The sequence below is a fragment of the Astyanax mexicanus genome, chromosome 7 (genome assembly GCF_023375975.1).
Source record: "Astyanax mexicanus isolate ESR-SI-001 chromosome 7, AstMex3_surface, whole genome shotgun sequence".
Lineage (NCBI taxonomy): Eukaryota > Metazoa > Chordata > Actinopteri > Characiformes > Acestrorhamphidae > Astyanax > Astyanax mexicanus.
In genome coordinates, this window is record NC_064414.1 from 43,806,722 (window position 1) to 43,832,960 (window position 26,239).

Here is a 26,239-nt window from a genome sequence, read left to right on the forward strand (position 1 = left end):
CTTTAGTTCCAAATCTCTTACACTTTGGTATGTATATATTATTGTTATATCACTGACAGTTGGCTGTGGAATATTTAGTAGTGAGGAAATTCCTTTCACTAATGTGTGTAGAAGCAAGTCTGCAGGACTAGCTGCTTGAGCTTGTTGACTAATATACTCTGTTAACTATTATGTTGACTATAAGCTCATTCTTATCATAAGTAATTCTCACAAGTATAAATCACTGTTTGTAGTTAGTCAAGAAAATCAACACAATGGCACAGAAACCTCTCACTGGTGTTTTGGTGTGTAATTGCAGAGTGATGCAGGCACACCAACTCAACACAACTCAAGTATAAACGCTCATAATGCTGTAGGACACTTCTGCAAGCTATAGTACTGGCACTGTATTGAACGCAGAACCATAAATAGGCCTTATGTCACTTCAATATAAACACATCTAATGCTTTTTCAGGAGAAATGGGACTTTGGACTTCCAACAATGTAACTCAATGTAAATATGGTGTCTGGGAGTGTGTGTGTGAGACACAATGACAGGATGTGTGTTTGATACAGTGAAATCTCTTAAATAAAGAGCCTGTGTTCTTTTGCTTGTATTGGCAATGATAACGATGATATGATGATACTGTGATTCTGCAATATTCTTAAATAAAATACTCTGTGGATTTATTGGTGTCAGTTTCACAGAATTTAATAACCAATATTCCTCACTGCAGGTTTACCCTTTTCATTTTATTAGCGCCACTACGTGGAGTAATGAAGCTTTAACTTTATCAATTTAAATTTGAAGTCTTAGGTAGTTTAGCATGCCTGTGTTTCAATAAAAGTACTGATATTTGATGGCATTTATTAGTCAAAAGTAGAAAAGATTATTAAAAAAAAAAATGAAGGTCATCAATCTGATACATTTTAGAAACTTAGAATTTAAGAACTTTTAAAAATTAGCTTCATGTGCAGTAGCAAAAAATCTTTTTTGAAGAAACTGGCACTCATCTGGATCACCCCAGCACAAAAGAGCAAGAGTTTTCTCTGTTGCACAGGATAAGTTCATCAGAGTTACCAGCCTCAGAAACCACAAGTTAACAGCACCGTAAAAAAGATAAGAGCCAAATAAATGCTTCTCCGAGTATTTTGGTTTGTTTAACATTTGTTAGTTTACTACATGATTCCTTATGTGTAATTACTTCAGTATTCATTTACAATGTAGGAAAAAAATAATATTTATATATATATTGTATATATTGAATTATTAGGTGTGTGCAGACTTTTAACTGGTACTGTGCATGACAGTTTTCCTAAAATATGATGAAAAGCACAATATATCATCTTGCTTAAAGAATCTCATATAAAGTACTGTATATATTGAATCAGAACCTCTGTATTTTGGCATATATCACATTACGAGATTTTTTTTCAGTGCATAGCCACGGTGTTGGATATGCAAATATGTGCTAAATTATGAATCTTTAATGCTATATTTCATACAAACTACATTTAACTTACAAACCAACCTACACAACATGACACATGACATCACATAGCTGTAAGCAATGTATGCATGTAAAGGCTCAAGGCTCTAATGCATAGAATTGTTCTCATTCACATTAGTATGTCTGGGGTCTCAGCGTTTATAAAAAGGTCAAGTTAGCATCATTCAGTGCTTTATGCATAATACACTTTGCTGTATATGATCCTTTTGTTATAATGCACTATAATTTCTTTTGCATAACCAACCCTCTAAGATTCACATAATGGGGCCGTTAAAATGGGAAAGAATGGAGGCGCCATGGTGGAAAGCAGAGGTTGCTCTCCCAGCCCTCGCGGCTCACAGATCTGTTCTGTTCCTATTCCCAACTTAACAGATAGTCTCAGATAATGAGGGGGCTGTAGAACACTGATCACACGGCCCAGGTGAGCAGGGAACCTGTGGAGGGATAAAAACTGTGGACGGGCTGAAAGTGTCCTGATATGACACCTGGATTTAGCTTGGAATAAAGCTTTAAATTTGGACTGGATGTTGAACTGGATGTCTGGACTTTGTCTGAATTCAGTCTGTTTCTGTTCAGGACTTCCTGCACTCTTCTCTCTCACTCTAAGCTCTATCAGTTTAAAAATGGTCTTGGAAGTTGTTCTTACAATTCATCAATTTACTTAAAGAGTGGTTTGAATTGCAGTCTTGATCAAGACATCAATAAATTAATTTGTAAATTCAGTATAATTTTACAATAAGGGTAAATTAATTAACAGTACTCATGACAGAATGTCTCAACTAACTATTATTATTCATTAGCTCAATTAATTAACTAAACTATTAATTATTATTAATTATTAATTGACACTAGTTAATCATTATAATTTTAAATTATTTAATTTAAAATTTAAAATTTAATTTTAAATTTAATTTAATTTATTTTTTTAATTATTTAAATTTATATAATTTTAAAATAATTTTAATTTTAATGATTCAGTTTGTTATTATTTACAACATTCTTAAACATTAACATTTAGTAATTGAAAAATGTTTTAAATAGAGAATCATTACTATATAACTAATGACTGTTATTTGTGACCCTAATTGTATTGGGTTACCATACATATATATTATGTATTATATTATTATAATATATTTATAATAAGAAGAACCTTAATAGTACACAATCACAACTATAAAAATGTTTTAAAATATATACACATAAAAGGTCACGGCATAGGATGTAAGCATGTAAATCGTTTACAAAGTGTTACCTCTGGGGATGACTTAGGAAGACCCACATGTGTATAAGTTTTGAGGTGTTATCTTGTGAGTGAGGCTTATGGCAAGGTGACAAGATTTGGTCTGAGGTCTCATAGTGGGTGCCATTTATTCTATTCCAGATATTTATATGGAAGTTGTGCAGCCATTTTACATTACTTTACATTTCACATGTGTTCTGGTAATATGTCATATAACGCATTACTACCAACAGTTGACAGTGTAGTAGGCGGTGACGATTGTGATCAGTGTGAACGATGAAGTAGCGCCCTACTTGCTTATTCCACAGTTCAGGACTATATATTGGTAATAACTTGGCAATGCGATATGAATCTTGATACAGTGGATACAATTCAATATATTACAATATATTGCAACACTGTAAGCTGTAAGCAAGGTGATATAGTATAAAACACATCATCATATTTATAAAATTTGAGTTTATTTTTTATTCAATCACATCAGTGAGATTTAACGGCACTGCAATGAGTACAACACTGCTATCTAGTAGTCTGGGTTTAAAAACTAGACAATGTGAATCACTGTCTTCACTGTCACCAATCTTTACATGTATACTAATAAATATTTGATGCTATATTTTTTTAAATCTATCTATCTGTCTATCTGTCTGTCTGTATGTCTGTCTGTCTGTCTATCTATCTGCATGACATGAAGAAATGACACACCTGATGAAGATGCAAATAGAAAAAACTATTCAGAATTTTGCAAATCTATGCATTTGCATACATGTGCATTTCCCTACATGTGAAAATAAAGATCACTATATAGAGCACATTTTGTTTTCTAATTTTTTCCCCATTTTCTCCCCAATTTACACGGCCAATTACCCAACCCACTCATTAGGACTCCCCTTATCACTAGTGATGCCCCAACAAAAGGAGGGTAAAGCCTAGCACATGCCTCCTCCGATACATGTGAAGTCAGCTCGGAGGAAAGCGCAGCGACTCGGTTCTGATACATCGGCTCACAGATGCCATGTGCTGATCAACATCACCCTTTGGAGTTATGAGGAGAGAGAGCACCACCTATCTATCTGTCTGTCTGTCTATCAATCTATCTGCATGACATGACGAAATGACACACCTGATGAAGATGCAAATAGAAAAAAACTATTCAGAATTTTGCAAATCTTTGCATTTGCATTGCAAAACATCCTGGACAGAGATTTCTCAAAGCCTCCTTACTCTGCTCATACAGTTTCATCACTAGAGAATGAAATGCTGACATAATACACCAATAAACAAACCCATCAGCATGAGTATGCACACACACAGAGGGATTAGATTTCAGCCGGGCTCTGAGGAGCGTCTACGATGTTTCTATAATCCCTACACTGGGGAATTCAGTACTCTGTGCTGAGAATCCAGTCAGTACTGTACAGTTCTCGCAACAGGCTACACAGAGAGTTTCAGCTCTCTTTACCATGAGCTGCCTGTCACACAGATTACACACTTCAGCGTGAGGAGCGGTTTGATTTAAGCATTAGAGACATGTCATAATAGCATAATAGGCACTTTGTGATGTCAAAACATTCACAGAATTAGAGTGACCCGGACTGACCACATCATATGACATGGACCAAATATAGCCTGACTGTAACACAGCACCGCTCCTCTGGTTATTCAATGAAAAAACACTCTGCTAGATGGATTCCCAGCATGTGAGCAGATCATGAAATGCCAGAAACTAGAATAGTACCACAGGTTGGCACCATCTCCCCCGGTACTGTCCACCAGTGCAGCTATATATACAGTATATAGGGTATGAAACTTTGGCAAGTACACCACACAGTATCTATACTCCACACACACACACATGTGCATACACACACACACACACACACACACACATGTGCATACACACACACACATGTGCATACACACACACAGAGATGCACTTAGGGCTAGAGAATAAAAGAAGCACTCACAGGCATGCTCCATGTCTGGAAGGAGAAAAACCGATGATTTCTCCAATGAGTTGCTCCTCTGTTTCTTCACTCAGCCTCTGATTCTCTCTCTCTCTCTCTCTTTCTCTCTCTTTCTCTCTCTCTCTCTCTTCCCTCAGTCAGCCCCTCCCGTGCTGTGTCTCGCAGCATTCCAGGTTGCGCTAGAGTGCAGCAGCAGGAAGAACACAGCAAGGGTTGGAGGATGACAAACAGCCATTACCTCCATTAGAGTGCTCTGATTGAGCCAGTCTCAGCCCACTGAGTGGAACCTCCCAATCCACTGGGGCTTTCAGCTATTGCTCGGGGCGAGAGACAAAGAGAGGGAGAGTGTATGAGAGAGAGAGAGAGAGAGAGAGAGAGAGAGAAAGGAAAAGAAAGGTGGTGCTGGTGGGGGTGCTACCAACTAAATTACCAACTCAAAAAAATACCCCCAATCACAACATTGTTTACTTATATTATAACACCCCCCTGACCCCTGTCCATTAATCATTGATTTTCATCATGATAACTAGGAAACTTGGAAAGTAGGAGTGTCCAGCTGAAGTCTTGGAGGGCTACAGTCCAGCACTGATGTTTGTTTCCCTTCAGGCCCCCTTCTTTGTCCTTATCACTTCCCTAATCAGTCCTTATCACACAACGCTGCCAGAGTTAGTGAAGCAAAAGCATAATTGAATAATATTGATCCGCTGCTGACCCAGCATCTCTAAACAGCTCTGAACACACTTGGAGAAGAACACTACCAGCCAGTTCTGTTATATCAGCTAGCTAGCTAACGAAGGCTCATATTGGATAGGATTACGATGACAAACAGGGTATAAAGGAAGGCCCAACATATCCACCCACTGGGAGTGAGGCATGTTGATAGACATGTTGGTAGGGTTGATAGCATTTATAGATGCTTGCGCCCCATAATGTGTGTTTCTAGGAGTAAAAAATGCACAGTCACTCTCCCATCTAATTTGGATGGATTTACAAAAACAACAAATAAAAAACATGTCTTTATAGCATTTGCCAAGGATCTCAGCATTATATGAGAACCAATCTGTGTCTGAAGCAGTGCCCTATTCACTGCTTTGTGAAAATCAAGATCACTACATGGAGCAAAATTTATTTTCTATTTTTTTTTCCCATTTTCTCCCCAATTAACACAGCCAATTACCCAACCCACTCATTAGGAATTCCCTTATCACTAGTGATGCCCCAACAAAAGGAGGGTGAAGACTAACACATGTTTCCTCCAACACATGTGAAGTCAGCTCGGAGGAAAGCGCAGCGACTCGGTTCTGATACATCGGCTCACAGATGCCATGTGCTGACCGTCATCACCCTTTAAAATGATGTGGGGAGAGAGCGCCACCTACCCTACCCATCCAGAGAGAGCAAGGCCAATTGTGCTCTCTCAGGGCTCCGGTAGCCAATGGCAAGCTACATGAACAGGATTCAAATCAGCAATGTTCCAATCATAGTGGCAGCACTATATAGTGCATCATTTTAACAAACAGAATTCAACAAAGTTCAACAAAGCCGTGTGTACAAATATTTGTTTGTACACTATATACTATTACAGGATACTGTGGCATTTAAAATCTAACACTCTATTAGTGAATAGAGCAGTGATTCATATCATCAGGTGTTTTTTTGGCTATTGAGCTCTCTCTATAGTTATTATAGTCTATAAATCAGTTTTACACCACTGTTGTAAATACAAATTGTGCTTAGAGCCCTGCCTCATGGACAGCTGTGCACTTACATTTGTTGGCAAGCCAAAGTTGAGGCTGCTTCAAGTGTTAAAGTAGTAGACTGGGCATCAAAAGAGATGTAATTCTTCCTGTTACAAGTCAGCTGGGAATCAGAATGATTTTAAAGTTATAACCACACCCCAACCAATAGACTCATGTGGCGTTCACATGGGTGGAACATGGGCTAGGTGGGTGGATCCCAGGTGGGTTCATTGTTGGCATGGGCTCTAATATATAGTTTGATATAATTATTTTTTCTAATAAATAGTTTTGTACATTGTGTTGGGCTTCCCAAATGGGTGCCATCATTACAGCCCAATATAATTTTACATGGGTCACATGTAGGCCTTATGTGCAGTGCAAATTTTTAACCTCCCCTGGTCTCATCACTGACAGTGGTGCTCATCCATGTGTGTAGTCAACATGGGGCCAGTGGACAAAACCTTACGGTTCCCAGTTGGGCTAATTATACAGGCCCAACATGGGCATGTTATCTGGGACAACACTATGCTAAGCATGCTGTGATGAATGTGCTGCTACAGTAATTGCTGTGGACTACTTTACTTTACTACTCTAACTTTTTACTACTCTAAACAGATGTGAACCTGACTGCAGCTTGACCTGCTTCATGTTCTTCACTTCAACAGCATCTTCAACATGGCTTCCATGTCCTGGTTGGAGCAGAACCTTGTACTAACAGCCTCACTGGGTGCTCTCCCTATGGGTGAAAGTCTCTCACCGATTTCTGCTTCTGTCTATTTTCAACAGCATGACTTGATGCCCAAAATTGGCCACCACCCAAGAAGGATGAATCATAGCTTGCGATGTTCCTTGCTGGCTGAATAGAAGCTAAAGAGAGCTTTCAAAGCTCACCCCTGGAGGCTTATCGGTCATATGAGCCAAGAATTAGTTTTAGTACTGTAATGTGCGATCAGGCTGAAGCTGAGAGGCAAAATGTGTACACTCGGCGGGGGTGCGGGGGTGAGATTGGAGCTATATATGGAATAGTTCAGGCAGAAACCACAAAGCGTGTAATGCTGCATGTATCTGTCTTGCTTATGAGTAAACACTTTTCAAGAAGCAGGCTACAACCAATGGCAGATTTACTAGTGGGATCACAAGAGCTTCACATTATTTTAATAGGCTTTTACAGACTGCCTGTGTAGCATTGATTCTTTTTGAAAATTTGATGCCATTGCCTGAGAAGGCTGAGAAGTACAGAATGAAATGAAAGTGAAACATGTGGGAGTTAAATTATATGACTGTCCGAAATCTTCTAGATTGTCTGATGTTTTAAGCCGAGCAGTCGATTGCTAGGCAAAAGTAGCTGCAGGGGTTTAGCTCCTGAACAGCAGAGATGTTGTAAATATGCTATGCTGTATGCTATACGAATATGCTATGCTAATGTCTCCTTGCGTGTATGTGTTACCCAATTGCTTGCATTGACAAGATTTGACCTACCAGCCCAGAATCTAACATGCACTAGTTCAGAACACAAATACAGGTTTGACCAATAAGTGAATGATCTCACATGGTTTGCTGTGACACCTTTTGATGCACTTGGATGGTTCTCTGTGTGAAAATAAACCAAACCAAGTTAACCCAGCTTGTTAACTAATCGGACCAGAGCAGATGAACTATAGCTATGAAAACACCATATGGGACACACTGGGACTAATTATACTAGTGCATCTTAAAATAATTAGAATATCATTAAAAGTTACTTTATTTCAGTAATTCAGTTGAAAATGTGAAACGCATACATTACATAGATGTAATACACACAGAGTGATCTATTTTCTTTCTTGTTTATTTATTTATTTTATTGTTGATGATTATGGCTTACAGCCAATGAATAAAAAAAAATCATTGTCTCCAAAAAATTCTATATTATTTAAGACCCATTGGTACTTGGCAGTGTGGGCAGTGTGACAAGTCCTGCTGGAAAATGAATTCCGCATAACTTTGGACTTGATATAACACAGTGGATCAACACCAGCAGATGACATGTCTCTCCAAACCGTCACTGATCATCAGTGAATTTTGCATTTCATTTGGAAACCAAGAGACCAGAGTCTGGAGGAAGAGTGGAGAGGCACAGTCCAAACTGCTTGAGGTCTAGTGTGAAGTTTCTACAATCAGTGATGGTTTGTAGAGTCTTGTCATCTGCTGGTGTTGGTCCACTGTGTTTTATCAAGGTGTTTTTTTTCTAGAAAATCTAACTGAACTTCATGCTTTCCATCTGCTGACAACTTTTATTGAGATGCAGAATTTATTTTTCAGCAGGACTTGGCACACTGTCCACTGCCCACACTGCCAAAAGTACCAATTGGTCTTATATAATATTAACATTTTCTGAGACGCTTATTTTTGGGTTTTCTTTGGCTTTCATAAACAATAAAAGAAATAAATACTTAAAATTGGTCACTCTGTGTTTAATATTTCTTCAGGGGTTGGACAATGAAACTGAAACACCAGTCATTTTAGTGTGGGAGGTTTCATAGCTAAATTGGAGCAGCCTGGTGTCCAATCTTCATTAACTGCACATTGCACCAGTAAGAGCAGAGTGTGAAGGTTTAATTAGCAGGGTAAGAGCTTTAACAGTGTTGCTCAAAATATTACAATGCACAACATTATGGGTGACATACCAGAGTTCAAAAGAGGACAAATTGTTGGTGCACGTCTTGCTGGCGCATCTGTGACCAGGACAGCAAGTCTTTGTGATGCATCAAGAGCCACAGTATCCAGGGTAATGTTAGCATACCACCAAGAAGGACCAACCACATCCAACAGGATTAACTGTGGACGCTGTAAGAGGAAGCTGTCTGAAAGGGATGTTCGGGTGCTAACCCGGATTGTATCCAAAAAACAAAAAACCACGGCTGATCAAATCACGGCAGAATTCAATGTGCACCTCAACTCTCCTGTTTTCACCAGAACTGTATGTCAGGACAATAAATTATTGTGGTCTAAAACCAGGTGTTTCAGTTTCATTGTCCAACACCTGTATATAATATATGTGTTTTACAATTTAAATGAAATTACTGAAATAAAGTAACTTTTCACTGATATTATTTTTTTAGATGCACTAGTAATTAAAATCTGTCTCTAGTAAGACTGTTCACTGTACATTGAGCAAGTTAAACACAAGGTAGGAGGTGCAGAGAAATCTTCCTTAGATTGTGGTAGCAGTGTGAGGTCTGAGGTTTTAAGCATAGCTCGCAACTAATAACCCATTACTTTAGCTTTGTCTGAACTGTTTCTTAAAACTCTATGGTCAAGGTCCAATGTCCACATCCGAGAGCAGTTCATTAGTGCCCCGTGTTCTTAAAACAGCATTAACACCAAGTTACAAGACCACAGGAATGACCCCTCATGACCTTCTGTGTTTCTCTGCCGGATATTATGGGACCACACTCAGACATTTTAACCAGGCAGGGTTACTTATAATGATAATTAGGTTAAGCAGTGCTGAGAGTGGGTGCTGTGTTGTTGTGTAGTGAGAGTACATCAGCTTGTTGACACACGATACAGTCAGAGAAACACTGTAGCCACTACAGGTATAGTAATCATAGTGAACATAGTGAACCTGAGCAAAAAAAGCACCATAATAGTATCACAGTGTGTCCAGCTGTATTAAACTTAAAATGAAAGAAAATTATTTAGACAAAATGATTAAAATTACATGTCACACAAACATTATGTTGCAAAATTATCTTGTATTTTAATAAGAGCTGTTTTACTCTCAAAGGCCCCTGGGATTACATGACATTACAGACTGCATGTCCTGTACCAGGATATTTTAAAAATGTCTCTACAGGGAGGCTAAAACTGGGTTGTCATTAAATCTTCCAATAACACAAAGACTTCATTAATAAAAAGTCTGACTGGCCAAATAAAATTGTATTTACTTAGGCCAAGCAATTTCCAGATCCAAATCACTTTTATACAAGCTTTCCCCAGTAAATATACAATATTTTTTTAAAACATTATCATTACAAGACTGCACTGTTTATTAAAATGTGTTATGTGATTTAAAAAATCTAAATATATAAGTGGAATTCATGAATTATGTGTTTTTAATATCCTATTGCTGGCAATGTTAACTAAACTAACCATAAAATAAAAGTAGTGTTTGATGGCTCCAGCGGGCTAAGTGCTGCCACTGTGATCAGGAGATGGCCAGTTCGAATCCTGTTCATGTAGCTTGCCATCAGCTACCGGAGCCCTAAGAGAGCGCACTTGGCCTTGCTCTCTCTGGGTGGGTAGATGGCGCTCTCTCTCCCCACATCACTCCAAAGGGTGATGACGCTCAGCACAAGGCATCTGTGAGCTGGTGTATCAGAACCGAGTCTTTGCTCCGGGTGCGCTGTGCTGTAGTGCTACTCAGCAATGCTACATCAGCAGCAGTTCAAAAAAAAGAGGGTGGCTGACTTCACATGTATCGGAGGAGACGTGTGCTAGTCTTCACTAGTGATAGGGGGAGTCCTAGTCCTAGTAGCACAGCAATGCTTAGCCAGACATCCAACCCTGCAAAAACTCATTTCATTTTACGCTGCATGACACTGTGTGTGCCTCTTTTTCTCTCGCTCTCTCTTTTTGTGCTGAATTAAACCAAACTGCAAAGCCCAAAACACTCATTGGTTAACTAAACACGAAAAGAGGCCAATTTCTCCTTTTCACTTTCTCGCTCTAAAATATTATTTCTGGGATATTGTACATAATCTGCAAGCATCAGGGAGCCCCTGATAAAAAAAAACCCAGAAGACTCCCTGAACTTCCGTGACAGGTGGGATCTCTGTTTAGCTGCATAGCAATCTGCCACTATCATTGCTTATTTTGTCTTCATTTTTTGGTTATTTTTTATATTAGAATAAGCATTTTATAACTGTTTTAAAAGTTTTCTTTTTTGCATATTTATAATAGGTAGCATTAATATAGGAGGGCACTGCATACAAGTAATTCCTCAGTCAGACAAACATACCCTTTATATTAAACACAGCATTCATTAGATGTCGCTGTCTGAGATGTAAAGGTAAGCCAGGGTAAAATAATAGCAGCTGAAAGGGAAGATGGCCTTTCTAATAAAAGTGGCCTTTAGACCTGAACAGAAAACACCCACACATCGTTTCTCTCACACACACACACACACACACACACACACACACACACACACACTCAAAAGCACTCAAGAAGATCTGGATGCTGGGGGAGAGAACATCATAGAAACAGAGAGAGAGAGAGAGAGAGAGAGAGAGAGAGATAAAGAGATATTTGGGGGCTGTTTCTTGCTTCCCCCGCAGTTCAGTGGGGAATCAGCAACCTGCAGTTTAACCTGGAGAGTGAAGCTGCAGCACACGAGTAATTTCTGTCACCCCGACGAGCCCAGAGAACATTCAGCCTGCAATCTTTTTAAACACTCAGATTTTTTTTGTGTTGGAATATTTTATTTTTTGGTCTTTTTCTTAACTGGGACAATTCTTAACATGTTGATTTTCAGGTTTATCATCCAGTTTTTAGTACCTAATATGAATTGTTCATTATATATATTGTAAACAGTGAATAGTATGAATGTTGAGTAAATATTGTGAAATATCCAGTAATCAGTATGAATTGTTTAGTACATACTGTGATTAATCCAGAAATCAGTATAAATTGTTTAGTAAATACTGTGAAATATCCAGTAGCTAGTATAAATTGTTTGATTTATCAAGTATGAATTGTTTTTAAATAGTGTGAAGTGTATTTAACCACAGATCATTCAGTAAAACATTTCTAGTAAATAATATGCACATCAAAAAAACACTGTAAAATATCCAGTGTGGATTTCTCAGTAAATATTGTGAATTATCCAGTAACCAGTATGAAATGTTTAGTACATGCTATGATTTTTCCAGTAACCAGTTTAAACTGTTCATTTAATATTGTGAAATATCCAGTAACTAGTATGAATTGTTTGATAAATACTCTGATTTATCCAGTAATCAGTATGAATTGATTTTAAATATTGTGAAGTACCAGGAGCTATTCTACTATAGAAAATATTCAAGTACAGATCATTCAGTAAACATTTCCAGTAACTAATATGCATTTTTTTTATTGTAAAATATCCAGGATGGATTTCTCATTTCTCCACTATCGAGTAAATATTAAGATTTTTTAGTTTGTAAATAAATTGTAAATAATTTAGCAACTAGCATGTTTTTTTTAAACTAAATCCATTATGAAGTATATTCAGAACATATTGTACGATATACAGTAACTACTATGATATTATGATATTATTCATTAATTAGTTAATATTTTTTAGTAAACATTGTTTATTATTTATTATCTACAAATATTTATTAATAAGATAACATAAAATACTTCCTATATTATACTATATTTAGGTAGTATCTTGAACAAATGAATAAGTAACATCTATAAATTATTCTGTATCTATTCTGAATTATTTAATAACTACCATCAATCATTTAGTAACTGAAATGTTAAGTAACTGAATTACTGACCAGTGACCAATACATCACTGTGCGTTAATGCATTTTTACACCCCGACAGCAGACTATAGTACACTGATCTAAGTGACTCCAGGGGAAGAAGGTGGGGGGGTGTTTGAAGGAGTGTAAGAAGTAAGCACCCATAATCCAGCCTGTCTCTCTGCTCTGTAGCTCTGCTCTGTAGCTCTGCTGCTGCTGCTGGAGGAGAGCAGCCCCCTCACTGTCCGCCTCTCTGTCATTACATGACTAATAGTGAACAGCAAGCATCCTTACAGTCGCATCAAAGCCAGAGAAACCCACAAATTAATCCAAACAAACCGGCCCCCGCCGAGCAGCCCTCCCCCCCACCCCCACCCCCTCCGGCTCTTTACACCAGCACCCTCAAATCACCAGAACGCAGCTTTTGTTCTTAAAATGTCAAACGCCACAATTACAAACACACAAAGCTATATTTACATTACAGGAACTGAAAAGAACTGCACATTATATTTCTCAGTTTAAACAGTGGCCGCTGCAGCACTGCTCGGACGTCACGCTCGCAGGCTGTAATGCGTCGGCTGATAGAGAGAGCAAATAAAGCCAGCAGCATTAGGCAGTTATGGGAAGTCGTATCTGCAAAGGCCTGCTGCTGCTGCTGCTGCTGCTGCTGCTGCTGCAGGACACTATAAATGTTTAAATGCTTCTGTAGAGGTCATCATGACTGATTGACTTAAGGATATAATTCAGCATCGCAAACGCTTAATAGCAATAACAGCAGCACAGGATTATTGTAAGCATAATAAAGGTCTATGAGCCTGATCCACATGACCTGGTAAAGCCTTTAAGTCTTTAAAATATGTACGTATGTTTTCAGTGCTAATAATAAAAAGATATAGAAGAATTTTGAAGGTGTAAACCAGGGGCACACACCTCCAGTCCTGGAGAGTCGATCTCCAGCACAGTTTGCAGCTACCAAAGCTTGCTGAAGACCAGTCCTTCAGGAGTCTGACTGGACTGGACTGGAGTTGAGCACCCCAGGTGAAATAGTGTGTATGTATGGTATGTATTAGAAATACAACCGCAATGCGGTTGCTAGGGTATTGATAGGGTATGATATTTAACAGTTGCTAAATTATAGCTTAGTGTTTGCAATGGTGTCTCAGGTAGTTATTGTTGTACCCCATGGGATGTTACTACTATGTTTCATTATTAGCAAAGAAAAAGATTCCATTCATTACTATAGAAAAATATTTTGTATTTATTCATAGTTGTTGTTATTGTTAGAAGTTCCACAGAAACAAATATGGCAGAAGATAAAGAAGAATTGAAATCAAAACAATATATAATTACAATGCACATCAATGCACACAATATAATACTAGAATAAATACAAATAAAATAACCAACATTATTTTTTTCTGTGATTTTAACCTAGTTATTTTTTAATTGAAAGAACATTTATACATATACATTTGTTCAAATGTAAGTTCTCTCCCCAAGTGAAATCAACCAATTATCGCTTTTCAAAATGCTGCAAGCACACAGTCACTGCACAGGTAATCACACTTTGAGGAGAACACTAAAAGTCCACTAATAGTTCTGTTACTTAAGCTGACAGAAGCATGTGCTGAATAGCATGACGAGGAGTGATGGAGGTAAGGAGGAAGGAGAGAGAGAGGAAGAGAGAGAAAGAGAGAAAGAGAGAAAATAGCAATTATCCTCTCCTGGACTCCCAGCGTGAATCATTTTTTGAAGTACATGCAGGTTATTTGTGATGTTGAGTACTCACACAAACACAGAAAATGAAAGAAGAAATAAATCAGCAGGAGACAGCACTCAATTTAACATGCCTGCGCAGTCAGGGTTTGGAACAAAGTGATAAAAAAAATATATTGCTTGGGGGAACAATCACAACAAATGGAAAAATGTATGGGTTGTAATGAGTTCTGCAATTATTATATATTATTAACAGTTTCAGTCTTACAGATGCAGGTTTGTGCAGACAGTATAACAAGTATAACAAAATTACTGCACAATTCATCATGTTATATAATTGCATTGAATTAATTATTATCAGGCTGTAATTAATATGTGCATTAATATTCATGCTGTGCCAAGAATGATGGACAGAGCTGTACAGAACTGGTAATGATTGATTAAAGGTATATGTGATTGTGTAACATGTTTTTTTTTTTTTTTCACGTAAAAACTCCTATAGATTTTTTTCTGAAGCAGTTTGCTTGTGGTCAGAATGTACTCTGGTCTTGATTTGATGCAGCTAATAAAAATACTTCTTTTTAATTAAGCTAAACTGCTGATAAGGCGGAATTTAATCTGATATGTTGGTCAGATAATTTACTGCTATGAACAAACGCTGTCTCTGCTGCTTAATGCTGTTTACATGCATGGTCTGTGCAGCGTTCACTGCTCACAGCCACCACACACCGTTTAATACATCTGCACTGCAGGGGGGGCAGAAGTAAACACAAGGTAACCGCATGGCCTCCATCCACATGGCTGGGCACGTGCTTGTAAACGCACATATTGAAAGCTGTGCACCTCAGTCCGGCACAGTTTTGTGCAGATATTTCCAGTTACAGCTGAATTCACACTTTTAATCCCAGAAAAAACGCTTTTATTAACCTAAAAAAGCATTTAAATGCCTGATTAAAGGGCCGATTACTGTTGTTTTGCTGTTTTCCTCGGGTTTTGAGAGCTCGGCGTTGACTCAGCTCTTGATCGGTCCGGACGTGAGACCGCACGTGGGTGGGGGCGGGGCTGGTGACGTCAGGGGCCCTGCAGTTTTTAATATCGAGACAAATAGAGTCGAAAAAAGAACTTTTGCAATGTAAAAATTTTCCAATATCGTGCAGCCCAAATATAAATATAATATTGAATTTTACAATTCTTGCATTTGTTCTTTTATTTACATTTAAAAATATGGGTACCACTTTAAAATAAGACTACCTTTATAAAGGATTTATAAATGGTTTACAATTAGTTTATTAATGGTCACTAATTAGGTTGTAAATGCCTTAAAAATCATTAACAATCAGTTATAGCACATACGTAGAAAGGGCAACAATATAGATGGCTGTGGGTTCACTATTTGGCAACAGGTCTATGTACATTTCTACGTATGTGTTATAACTGATTATTAATGATTTTTAAGGCATTTAAAACCTAATTAGTAGTCATTAATAAACTAATTGTAAACCATTTATAAACTCTTTGTAAAGGTAGTCTTATTTTAAAGTGGTACCAATATATGTACTATACAAACTTAAAGAACTTAAGAAGAACAAGTGTGATTACTCACAGTTAATTACAGAATATTGTTGTGATTAATCAGATTTTTTTTTTTAATCAATTGACACCGGTAATGAAAATACATACTCAAAACTAGTTGGTATTAGTAATTGATACGCAACAGGCTTCCATGACACGCCAACCGACAGCAAACACACAAACTATAGCTGGTCGACCAGCATGACCAAGCCTGACTAAAATCAAATGCCACAATACACCCTGCTCGCCAAAAGCTGTTTAACCAGCCTGCTTATTACCAGTGTGGTGGATCACCAGCCTTTCAACCAGCCTGACCATTTAAAAAAAAAAAAAAAAGATTAGTTAACCTCTGTGGGTGTTCTCAAACTGTCAGTGACAGGCAGTGTTTCCTTCATTATGGTCTCTTCACTGATGTCCTGAGCTCTGTTAGAAAACTTGAAAGCGCTTGTTTGCCACATTGTGGCCGATTGCTGAAGTACAGGGTTAAATAATATATACTGTATAAACAGGTCTTTATCACAATACTGTTCCTTATTTTTTTTTTTTTTTTTACTATTTTTTTATATATTTAAGAGAATTAATATTATCCCAGCTTAATCACTTTTAATTTCCTGTCATGGAAATGGCCAATTTTAGTGAAAATTTGCATTTGACAAAAACAGGGTCTACATGCAGACGTTTTGAATTATTCATTGTGACCTTTAATTTTCAAAAATTTTAATTACTGTGATATTTTGCCACGACAGGGCAGTCAGCTTAAGCTTTACTTCAGCTAAATATGGAGCCAATATAAGAAGTATTAAGTTCTGCTGAAAATTAAGGGTAGGTGATATGGCCATAAAATAATATCACAATATTTCAGGGTATTTTTGTGATAATATTCTTGGCAATATAAAAAAAAATTACAATTCATTTCAAGGATATACTACTGCAACAAAATAAATATTAAAATGTAATTTAGAATAAATAACAACTTCTACCATTCAGTAGAAATAAAAAAAATATATAATGTGCAGCAAGTGTCTTTAGTCCCTAAAAAATAAAATAAACAAAACAGTATGAAGGTTGTGATCAGTTCAGTGATGCCATAGGTTACTTTCTTAAAGGGGCGGGGTTATCCCAACATGACAGGGTGGACAGGGAATTCTAGGACATATTTATATAGCTTGATATTATAATTAAAACAGCTAAATGAATAATTAAAATGTCAAAATTATTTAAGACATTTTAATAAAACATTTAAGAACATATACAGCTCTGGAAAAAAAAAAAAGCACTTAAAAAATTACCAAATTGAAAACCTCTGGAATATAATCCAGAGGAAGATGGATGATCACAAGCCATCAAAACAAGCTGTACTGCTTGAATTTTTGCACCAGGAGTGGCATAAAATTATCCAAAAGCAGTGTGTAAGACTAGTGGAGGAGAACATGCCAAGATGCATGAAAACTGTGATTAAAAACCAGGGATATTCCACCAAATATTGAACTTTATGAATATGAACCTGTTTTCTTTCCATTATTTGAGGTCTGAAAGCTCTGCATCTTTTTTGTTATTTCAGACATTTCGCATTTTCTGCAAATAAATGCTCTAAATGAAAAATTTTCATTTGGAATTTGGGAGAAATGTTGTCTGTAGTTTATAGAATAAAACAACAACGTTCATTTTACTCAAATTTATTTTACCTTTACCTTTACCTTACCTTTTAGATAGATAGATAGATAGATAGATAGATAGATAGATAGATAGATAGATAGATAGATAGATAGATAGATAGATAGATAGATAGATACTTTATTTATCCCGAAGGAAATTTTTACCTCTTATGTAATTTAACCTCTTAAAAAAATACTATTTACCATAACCAGGCAGCAGAAATGTATTTTTATTTTGAGCTGCATACACAAAACACATGTTATATTGATCCTGACCCAAAAAGCCTTACATCTACAGAGCATTACCTCAGCAATAAAACTCCACACTACACTAAACTGTATTTATCCGCTGTAGAGGCTATGAGACTAACGGTGTTTTATGACTCTGTGATTAATTAAATGTGAGAAATGTCAGTAACAGAGTGAGGACTGAATAACACAGTGTTATATTAGCCACAGAACAGTAAACCATCACAGTGCTTTATTTCTGTTATAAGGTCATTTTTCAGAGCTGGATCTCACAGATTACCAGTAAAGATCATGAGCTGAGCAGACAGTGGTGTGTATTTGGAGCAGACTGGTAAGGCGAGGGTGTTGGTGTGTTGTTGGCTGAAAAGGTTAAGCAGACAGGAAGTGGTTTTAAACCGTCGTGCTTGCAGAAACAGTGCAGATAAAACCCATCGACATGTGATACAAATAATACAAGCTACAAGGCTAATGTAGCTAAACACGTGGCCAGTAATAAAGCAGCTTACATTAGAATAAGCTTTTCATCAGTTTCTAATTACTTTTCTGTTTCTGTTACTTTTCCAAAGCTAGAAAAGTATCTAAGATTATCTATGAGAAATCCATTCTATTAGGTGAAAAGGGCAACAACAGGGTGTAAATGTAATAAATGAAGAAATTAAAAAACAAGTTTGTTTTTAGCTTATTTCCGACTTCGAACCCAACACCAAGAGTAAATAACACTGAAAACAATAGTTTTGGAACCCTTGGCATGACTGTGTAGCTTAAGTAATTTGGTCTAATTGATGCTCGGATTTTCAACGATGATGGAAAGATAACATACTTATTTGCATAGGTATAGCTGCACAGTAAAATAGTGCACCATCACTATTCACTAGTCTTCAGAATCTAAAAATTGCGCCGAGTGGTCCAGCGGTCTAAAGCGCTGCCACTATGAGCGGGAGGTCGCAGGTTGGAACCCCCGCTCATGCAGCTTTGCCATCAATCTGCCGGCGCTCTAAGTGGGGGCAAAATTGACCCTGCTCCCTCCGGGTGGGTAGATGGCACTCTCTCCCCACATCACTCCACGGGTGATGTCCACAGCACAAGGCGTCTGTGAGCTAAAGTATAAGAACAGAGTCGCTGCGCTTTCCTCCGAGCGCGCTGGCTGCTCGGAAATGCTGCATCAGCAGCAGCTCGAAAAGAAGCGGTGGCTGGCTTCACATGTATCGGAGGAAGCATGTGTTAGTCTTCACCCTCCTGGTGTGTTGGGGCATTACTAGTGATAGGGGGAGTCCTAATGAGTGGGTTGGGAAATTGGCTGTGTAAATTGGGGAGAAAATGGGAAAATTTAGAAATTAAAAAAAAAAAAAAAGAATCTAAAAATTGATCTTCTGCATTCAAAGAAAATATATATATATATATTTTAAAGTTAGGCAGCTGCATAGATGAGTCTATGGCTGCTTAAATTGTTGGGGCAAGGTTTGACATTTAAATCATTAATTATCTGTGAACTTTCCACAACCATAAAAAATAATTTAAGAGTCTGAGGCCATGTTAAATCTTCAAACCTTAGCTCACCTTTGGTGGACAAACTGTTACATGTGGTCTTTTTTAGGTGGCTGCTATAATGTCTAAGATGATTACTCAGATGTTGCCACATGGCTGCTGTGGTATGTTATATTGATGGTTGCGTGTGAGGTGCCAAAAAACGTTCTTGTACCAAAACAAAAAAAATGCAAAAATTAATTGCTGTGTGAAACAAAACAACAACAACAAAAATATACATTAATATACATGAATATTAGCATGCATCACACAATCAGACGGAATAATCTTTTGGATTTGGGATGGTGTTGATAGGTCTAAAACTGCAGGACTGCAAGGACTGGACCTATAGTTACACACACATTCACACACCAGGGCAATTTTTTAGGGTATCCAATTTACCTATGGGACTGTACAAGGAAAAACACAAACATGGAAACTACACCCACATAGGGACCTAAACCAGCTGCAACCAAAACAATAAAATTTACTTTAACTCAACAAAAAACTATATATCAACCAACCAATTCAGCCATTTGGGAGAAAAAATTAAACAACTTTTTTTTCATCAAACTAAAATGTGCTTTATTTATTTTCCTTTCCTAAATACTTTAATATAAAAAAGATAACTTACAATAGTAAAGATAACTAAAGGGAGAAAAAAGCCTTAATTACTTTTACAACTAGCCCTTCAGCCTGTTTTATTTAACCTCACCTATGGTAATAAGTATATCGTTTGTATGGTATTTGCCTTCTGTTGGTGAAAATGTAAAAAAAAAAAAAAAATGTTATTTCTAAAATCTAACTGTATTTTCAGTAGCAGCAAAGTGTGATTCCTTCTTAAATGCTTCTTAAATGTAATTTCTTATCAATGTTCTCAGAGGCTTTGGGGAACATGGGAATAGTGTGTAAATGCATTTTTAGTGAATCAGTCCTTTAAAGTGAATGTCAAAGTTAAACTGAAGGTCAAAAACAGTCCTTATCACTCTGCTGAACTACACTGGTGCACAGCAAATACTTAGAAAATCTGTAGAGCTCTTTTCAAACAGAGCTGCTGAATGCTGTTTATCTAGTGAGAAATGAATTAAAGATCTTCTATTAGTCAGTGCTGTTGACTAGAACAGCGTCTTTTGGTCACACGCTCTTCTGTGTGAATAGAAGCCTCATTTTTAGTGGTTTTAGACTGCGGCTGCAGGAGGATGCATCATACAGCTGCCCTATATTTAACTGCACGGCTTCACAGCGTTCACAGCACGGCCTTTCCTGTAAAGACTCTACCCACGGTTACATCAGGAATCCATGATCCGTAAACAAAGCAAGACAACAGAACTAGTGTTTAAAGGTAAAGAGGAAAGTTCAGAAAAGTGGATGAAGATATAAAACAAGGGCATACAGCTTAGGCTGAATAAAAACAAAATAAATTTACATTTAAAACATGTGTATAACCTTGAAGACAAAAAAGACAGTATAAACTCTATATGTACAAATGTTTGCGGACACCCTTTCTAATTAATGCATTCAGCTACTTTAAGTTTCAACCATTGCTGACAAAGATGTGCCAATGCACACACAGCTTATCTAGTCCCTGTAGATAAGCACTGCTTTTCTAGAATAAGAGTCTCTGGAGCAGATAAAACCTGAACCTATTGTCTTTATACCTAATGGCAGGTGTGGGCTTCAGAAGGTTATAAAGCCCCCCAGCAGCACTGGTGCTCTGCACTGGTAATCTTCTATCAACCTACTCATGTCACTGAACGCAGTTTCAAATCAAATCCTTATATCAATGCTCCAAACTCCTGTATACTTCTAGACTTCCCTGGACAGTAGAGGTAGTTACTCCAACAAAAGCAGAAAAACTTTTTTTTAATAACTCTGATTTCAAAAGAAACGATGAGTCAGCAGGCGTCCCAACACGTCAATATTTGTCAGTACTGTATTGCGTATCTACACAAATATGGTTCAGTTATGCTCTGTACTCACACAATCATGTTGTTTAGAAACATGAACCTCTCATTCAAGAGCTAAATTAAAAAAATATGAGAAATTCATGATCCAGTGGCTCAATTGGGTAACGCACAGCTGGATGATAAATACACCTTGCACGGCTCGAAACACGCAAAAAGCATGTACTAATTATTTCAATTATTCATGGGTTTGTTTTGGGTGTAATGTGAAATAAACCAATCAGTGTGCCAGTTGTCATTCCCTTTAAGAAGCAGGTGCGCTCTGACTTTGGCGCATTTGTATCTTAACAGTGTTGCACTTCGCCGTGTCTCAGCAGAGGATACTGACCTCCATGTTCACGCTGTGAAGATACACCAGCAGCTCATTTAAAAGAACAGCAATCTTATTTTATTCTTTATTCTGTTTATTGTTTAGTTAAAAGTAAAGTTTGTGCTCTGCAGTGTGTGTGTGTGTGTGTGTGTGTGTGTGTGTGTGTTTAATGAGCGGGGGTGTACATGCATGGCACACCTATAGAAATGAACTCTACTCTGTTGTCAGGGTTTTAATCAGTCAGTGGAGCTCCTGAAATTTACCTGAACACCTCACTTCCAGACCACCACGGCCATCAGTGTAGATTTATTCCTAAACGCCAACGCTATTTTAACAGCGTAGGCGCAGGGGGTGAAAATAGACTGTTGCGGGGGTGTAAGATAGCAAAGAGCATCATGACACACCTTGCAAAGGGTGTACAATAGGACCCACATAGTTATATGAGTAAACATTGTTAACTTGCACTGTCTGTGGCTTAGATTCATAATGCATTTGTTCCATATTCAACTCGTAGTGAGTTACAATAGTTACAAAAAATACAAATTAAGAGTGCTTTATAAATCCACAAGTCATGCACACTTTCTGTCGTGCAAAAAAAGGCTAACTTACTCAATTGTGTCAATAAATAGTCATAGTGTATACATAAAAAAATTGCACAGTATATTTACATTTACTTCAGCATATGTGTGAAGCAAAAATACCAAAGAACATACCAAAGAAACCTCTAAAAAACACAAATCAGGTCCCATGCTGAAGGTTTAGAGATCCCAGACCTGAGCTGTTGTCCTTTGCAGCTCCTTTAACGTCTTCCTGAGTAATCATTTCACTGAAACAAAACCCCATTTTCCTGAGTGTGGTTTCAGACTGCTCTAACCTATGTTATTTTTCATGTTATGTTTCAAATACCTATGCTATGTATCAAGAGGTAAAGTATCTTCAGCAGTAACTTTCATCAGTCAGTATATGCACACAGCTACAGCACACTTTCCCATCTGAAGATCTTGTGGTTTGTTAAATTTGGAAGGGGAAAACCTGTAAACAGGGCGGCAGGATGTTGTGTGGCATCGTTACACTTTTATCATTAGATTCATTAGTCATTTTATGTCTACCACCGGGCCTTTTACCCAGACAAACAGAGGCTCTTGACCACTAAGGCTGCTCAGGTCTTAATCCTCTCTTAAAAAAAAGAGTTATTTACAAAGCTGATAGATTCTTTAGGGTTCTATAAATTGGAACAGCAGTGGACCATTTTGTGGTGCCCCAAAAGTGGGTGGTAATGATGGTGACCGATGGTGTCTGGCTAGAATTGTCCATAATGGAGACCACTGGAGATCCTGACCGCCTGACTATTTTCCACTCTACACAGGGCAGTTCACACATCAAACACCTCTGGAAAAGAGATGTTTACAGTACCAAGAAAGCTGTTGAGCCTGTAACAACAGTTGACCATTTTGGTGGTTCTACATACACAGTGGAAAGTATAGTGGGTGGTGATGATTGTGACACATGTTCCAAAGGTCAGTACAGTGTTATTTAGCTTCACAATGCTTCTTAATGGTGTCCAATACAGGTCCTAACCACTATGACTATTAGCCAAGACAAGACACAAGACAGATCAAGTTCAGATCACAAACATTAAAAAAAACAAAAAAACAGCACATTGGGTAGTAATGACCATGACCGTGACCGTGACCGGCAGTGTCTGGCTAGAATTGTCCATGCGAACATAATGGTGAACCACTGGCACAAGGTTATTAATCACAGTAAATAAGCCTTTAGGGATTCAATTGCTTCTTTGGCTTGTGATTATTTAATGATTTAACTATTTAGTCAACTGTCCAATCAACTATACACATTATATACACATTTTATACACAACTGTACCTAATACAGTTATTTATTTACAATACCCACAAAGGGTTTAATGACTTGTAACAGCAGTTGATTTTTTGTGGTGCCACAAAGAACATTTATAAGAGGTTCTCTATTATACACAGTGGACAGTGCAGTGACTAGTAAACATTGTAACTGGTGATTAATGCAAATAACTCTGCCATAAATCACAGTTAACCATTGGCAGGAGTTTCCCCATCATAGAAAATGAGCCTGTTGGATTCAATTGCCTTTTTTACTTTGTGATGGTTCTGTATATACAGTACAGCCACTGCCTTAACATATTAACATTTTTAAGGGTGTTGTAAAATAATATTTATTCTACTGAATCTGGAAATCCCATACTGTCCTATTTTACCTTAATTTGAACTAAGCTTGGTGTTTATTAGATATTTGTTAAATATCTTTTTGTTAAAGGGTAGCTAAAACACAGTCAACTGTCTACACAATGAATCGCCAATTTACTACATACCTGTCCAGTTAACTATAAACATTACATACACAACTGTACCTACTACAGATATTATTTACAGTACAGAACCAACAAAGGGTTCTATGACTTGTAACAACAGTTGACTTTCTGCGGTGCCACATAGAACCATTTACAAGAGGTTCTCTATTATACACAGTAAACAGCACATTGTGTGGTAATGACCGTGGCTGGTGGCTTGAACTGTCTAAGCGAACAGACAAATAACTCTGCCATAAATCACAGTAAACTATTGGCAAGAGGTTCTCCATCAAAGAAAAGGAGCCTTTAGGGATTCAACTGCCGCTTTGACTTTGTCAGGGTTCTGTATATACAGCTACCGCCATGGTCATTAACGGTGTTGTAAAATAAAATTTAGTGTAATTTAGAATCTGGAACTCTACTCTCCTATTTCACCTTAAGTTACCCATAGCAATCTTTGGACTGAACTTTCTGTTTATTAGATATTTATTAAATACATACAAGGGCAGCTAAAGCACTGTCAACTGTCTATAAATTGTATTGCCAATTTACTAGATTCTCGATTAATCAACTATATACATTATACACACAATTGTACTTATTACAGCTATTTATGTACAGTACCAACAAAGGGTTCTATGACCTGTAACAACAGTGGACCTTTTGTGGTTCCACATAGAACCATTTACACAAGGTTCTCTCTCATATACGGTAAACAGCACATTGTTTGGTAATGACCGTGGCTGGTGGCGTCTGGCTTGAACTGTCCAAGCTAACAGACAAATAACTCTGCCACAAATCACAGTGAACCATTAGTAAGAGGTTCTCCATCATAGAAAAGGAGCCTTTAAGGATTCAACTGCCTCCTTGACTTTGTCAGGGTTCTGCCTAGGTCATTAAGGGTGTTGTGAAATAAAATGTAGAATCTGTAACTGTAAATCTGTAACTGTATTATACACAGTGGACAGTGCATCGGGTGGTTATGATTGTGACCATGACAATTTAAACAGATGAACAACTCTCAAATTTAGGGTAATTTAGAATCTGGAACTTCTATACCGTCCTTTTTTTGCCTTAAGTTATGCATAGCACTCTTTGAACTGAGCTTGGTGTTTATTAGATATTTATTAAATACATACAAGGGTAGCTAAAACACTGTCAACTGTCTATAAATTGAATTGTCAATTTACTAGATACTTGTTTAATCAACTATATACGCTATATAACCAATTGTACCTAATAAAAATATTTATTTACAGTACCAACAAAGGGTTCCATGACTTGTAACAACAGTTGATTTTTTTTGGTGCCACATAGAACCATTTACAAGAGGTTCTCTGTTACACACAGTGGACAGTGCAGTGGGTAGTAATGATTGTGACCATGACAATTTAAACAGACAGAAAACTTCAGCAGAAATCACAGTGAACTGTTGGCAAGAGGTTTCGGTTGCCTCTTTGACTTTGTGAGGGTTTTGTATATACAGCCACCGCCATGGTCATTAAGGGTGTTGTGAAATAAAATGTACTCTAATTTAGAACTGGAATGTCTATATTGTGCTATTTTCCTTAAGTTATGTATGGCTCCCTGTGGACTGTGCTTGTTGTTTATTTGATATTTATTAAATACATTCAAGAGTAGCTGAAACACTGTCAACTGTCGATAAATTGAATTGCCAATATACTAGATACCTGTCCAATCAACTACAAACATTATATACACAACTGCACCTAATACAATTCTTTATTTACAGAACCAACAAAGGGGTTTTAATGGTAGCTAATGCACTGTCAACTGTCTATACAGTAATTTATATATATACGCTATATAACCAATTGTACCCAGTCAAAATTCTATTTATTTACAGTACCAACAAAGGGTTCTATGCCTTGTAATAACAGTTGCCCTTTTGTGGTTCGACATAGAACCATTTACAAGACGTTCCTCATCATACACAGTGGACAGTGCA

General features: G+C 37.3%; 1 protein-coding gene across 3 annotated transcripts in view; it reads right to left on the reverse strand.

Moving 5' to 3' along the window:
• phactr2 (phosphatase and actin regulator 2) overlaps positions 1-26,239 on the reverse strand; it is a 92,562-nt gene that overhangs the window by 65,835 nt on the left and 488 nt on the right. Inside the window, exon 1 of one of the 3 annotated variants that reach the window (XM_007256074.4) lies at positions 4,701-4,898. The exons of the other annotated variants lie outside the window; for them this stretch is intronic. Coding sequence (XP_007256136.3) covers positions 4,701-4,713 — 13 coding nt within the window. The 5' untranslated portion in view covers positions 4,714-4,898. Of the gene's footprint in view, positions 1-4,700; positions 4,899-26,239 lie in introns of those variants that run through there. 3 annotated transcript variants of the gene reach the window in all.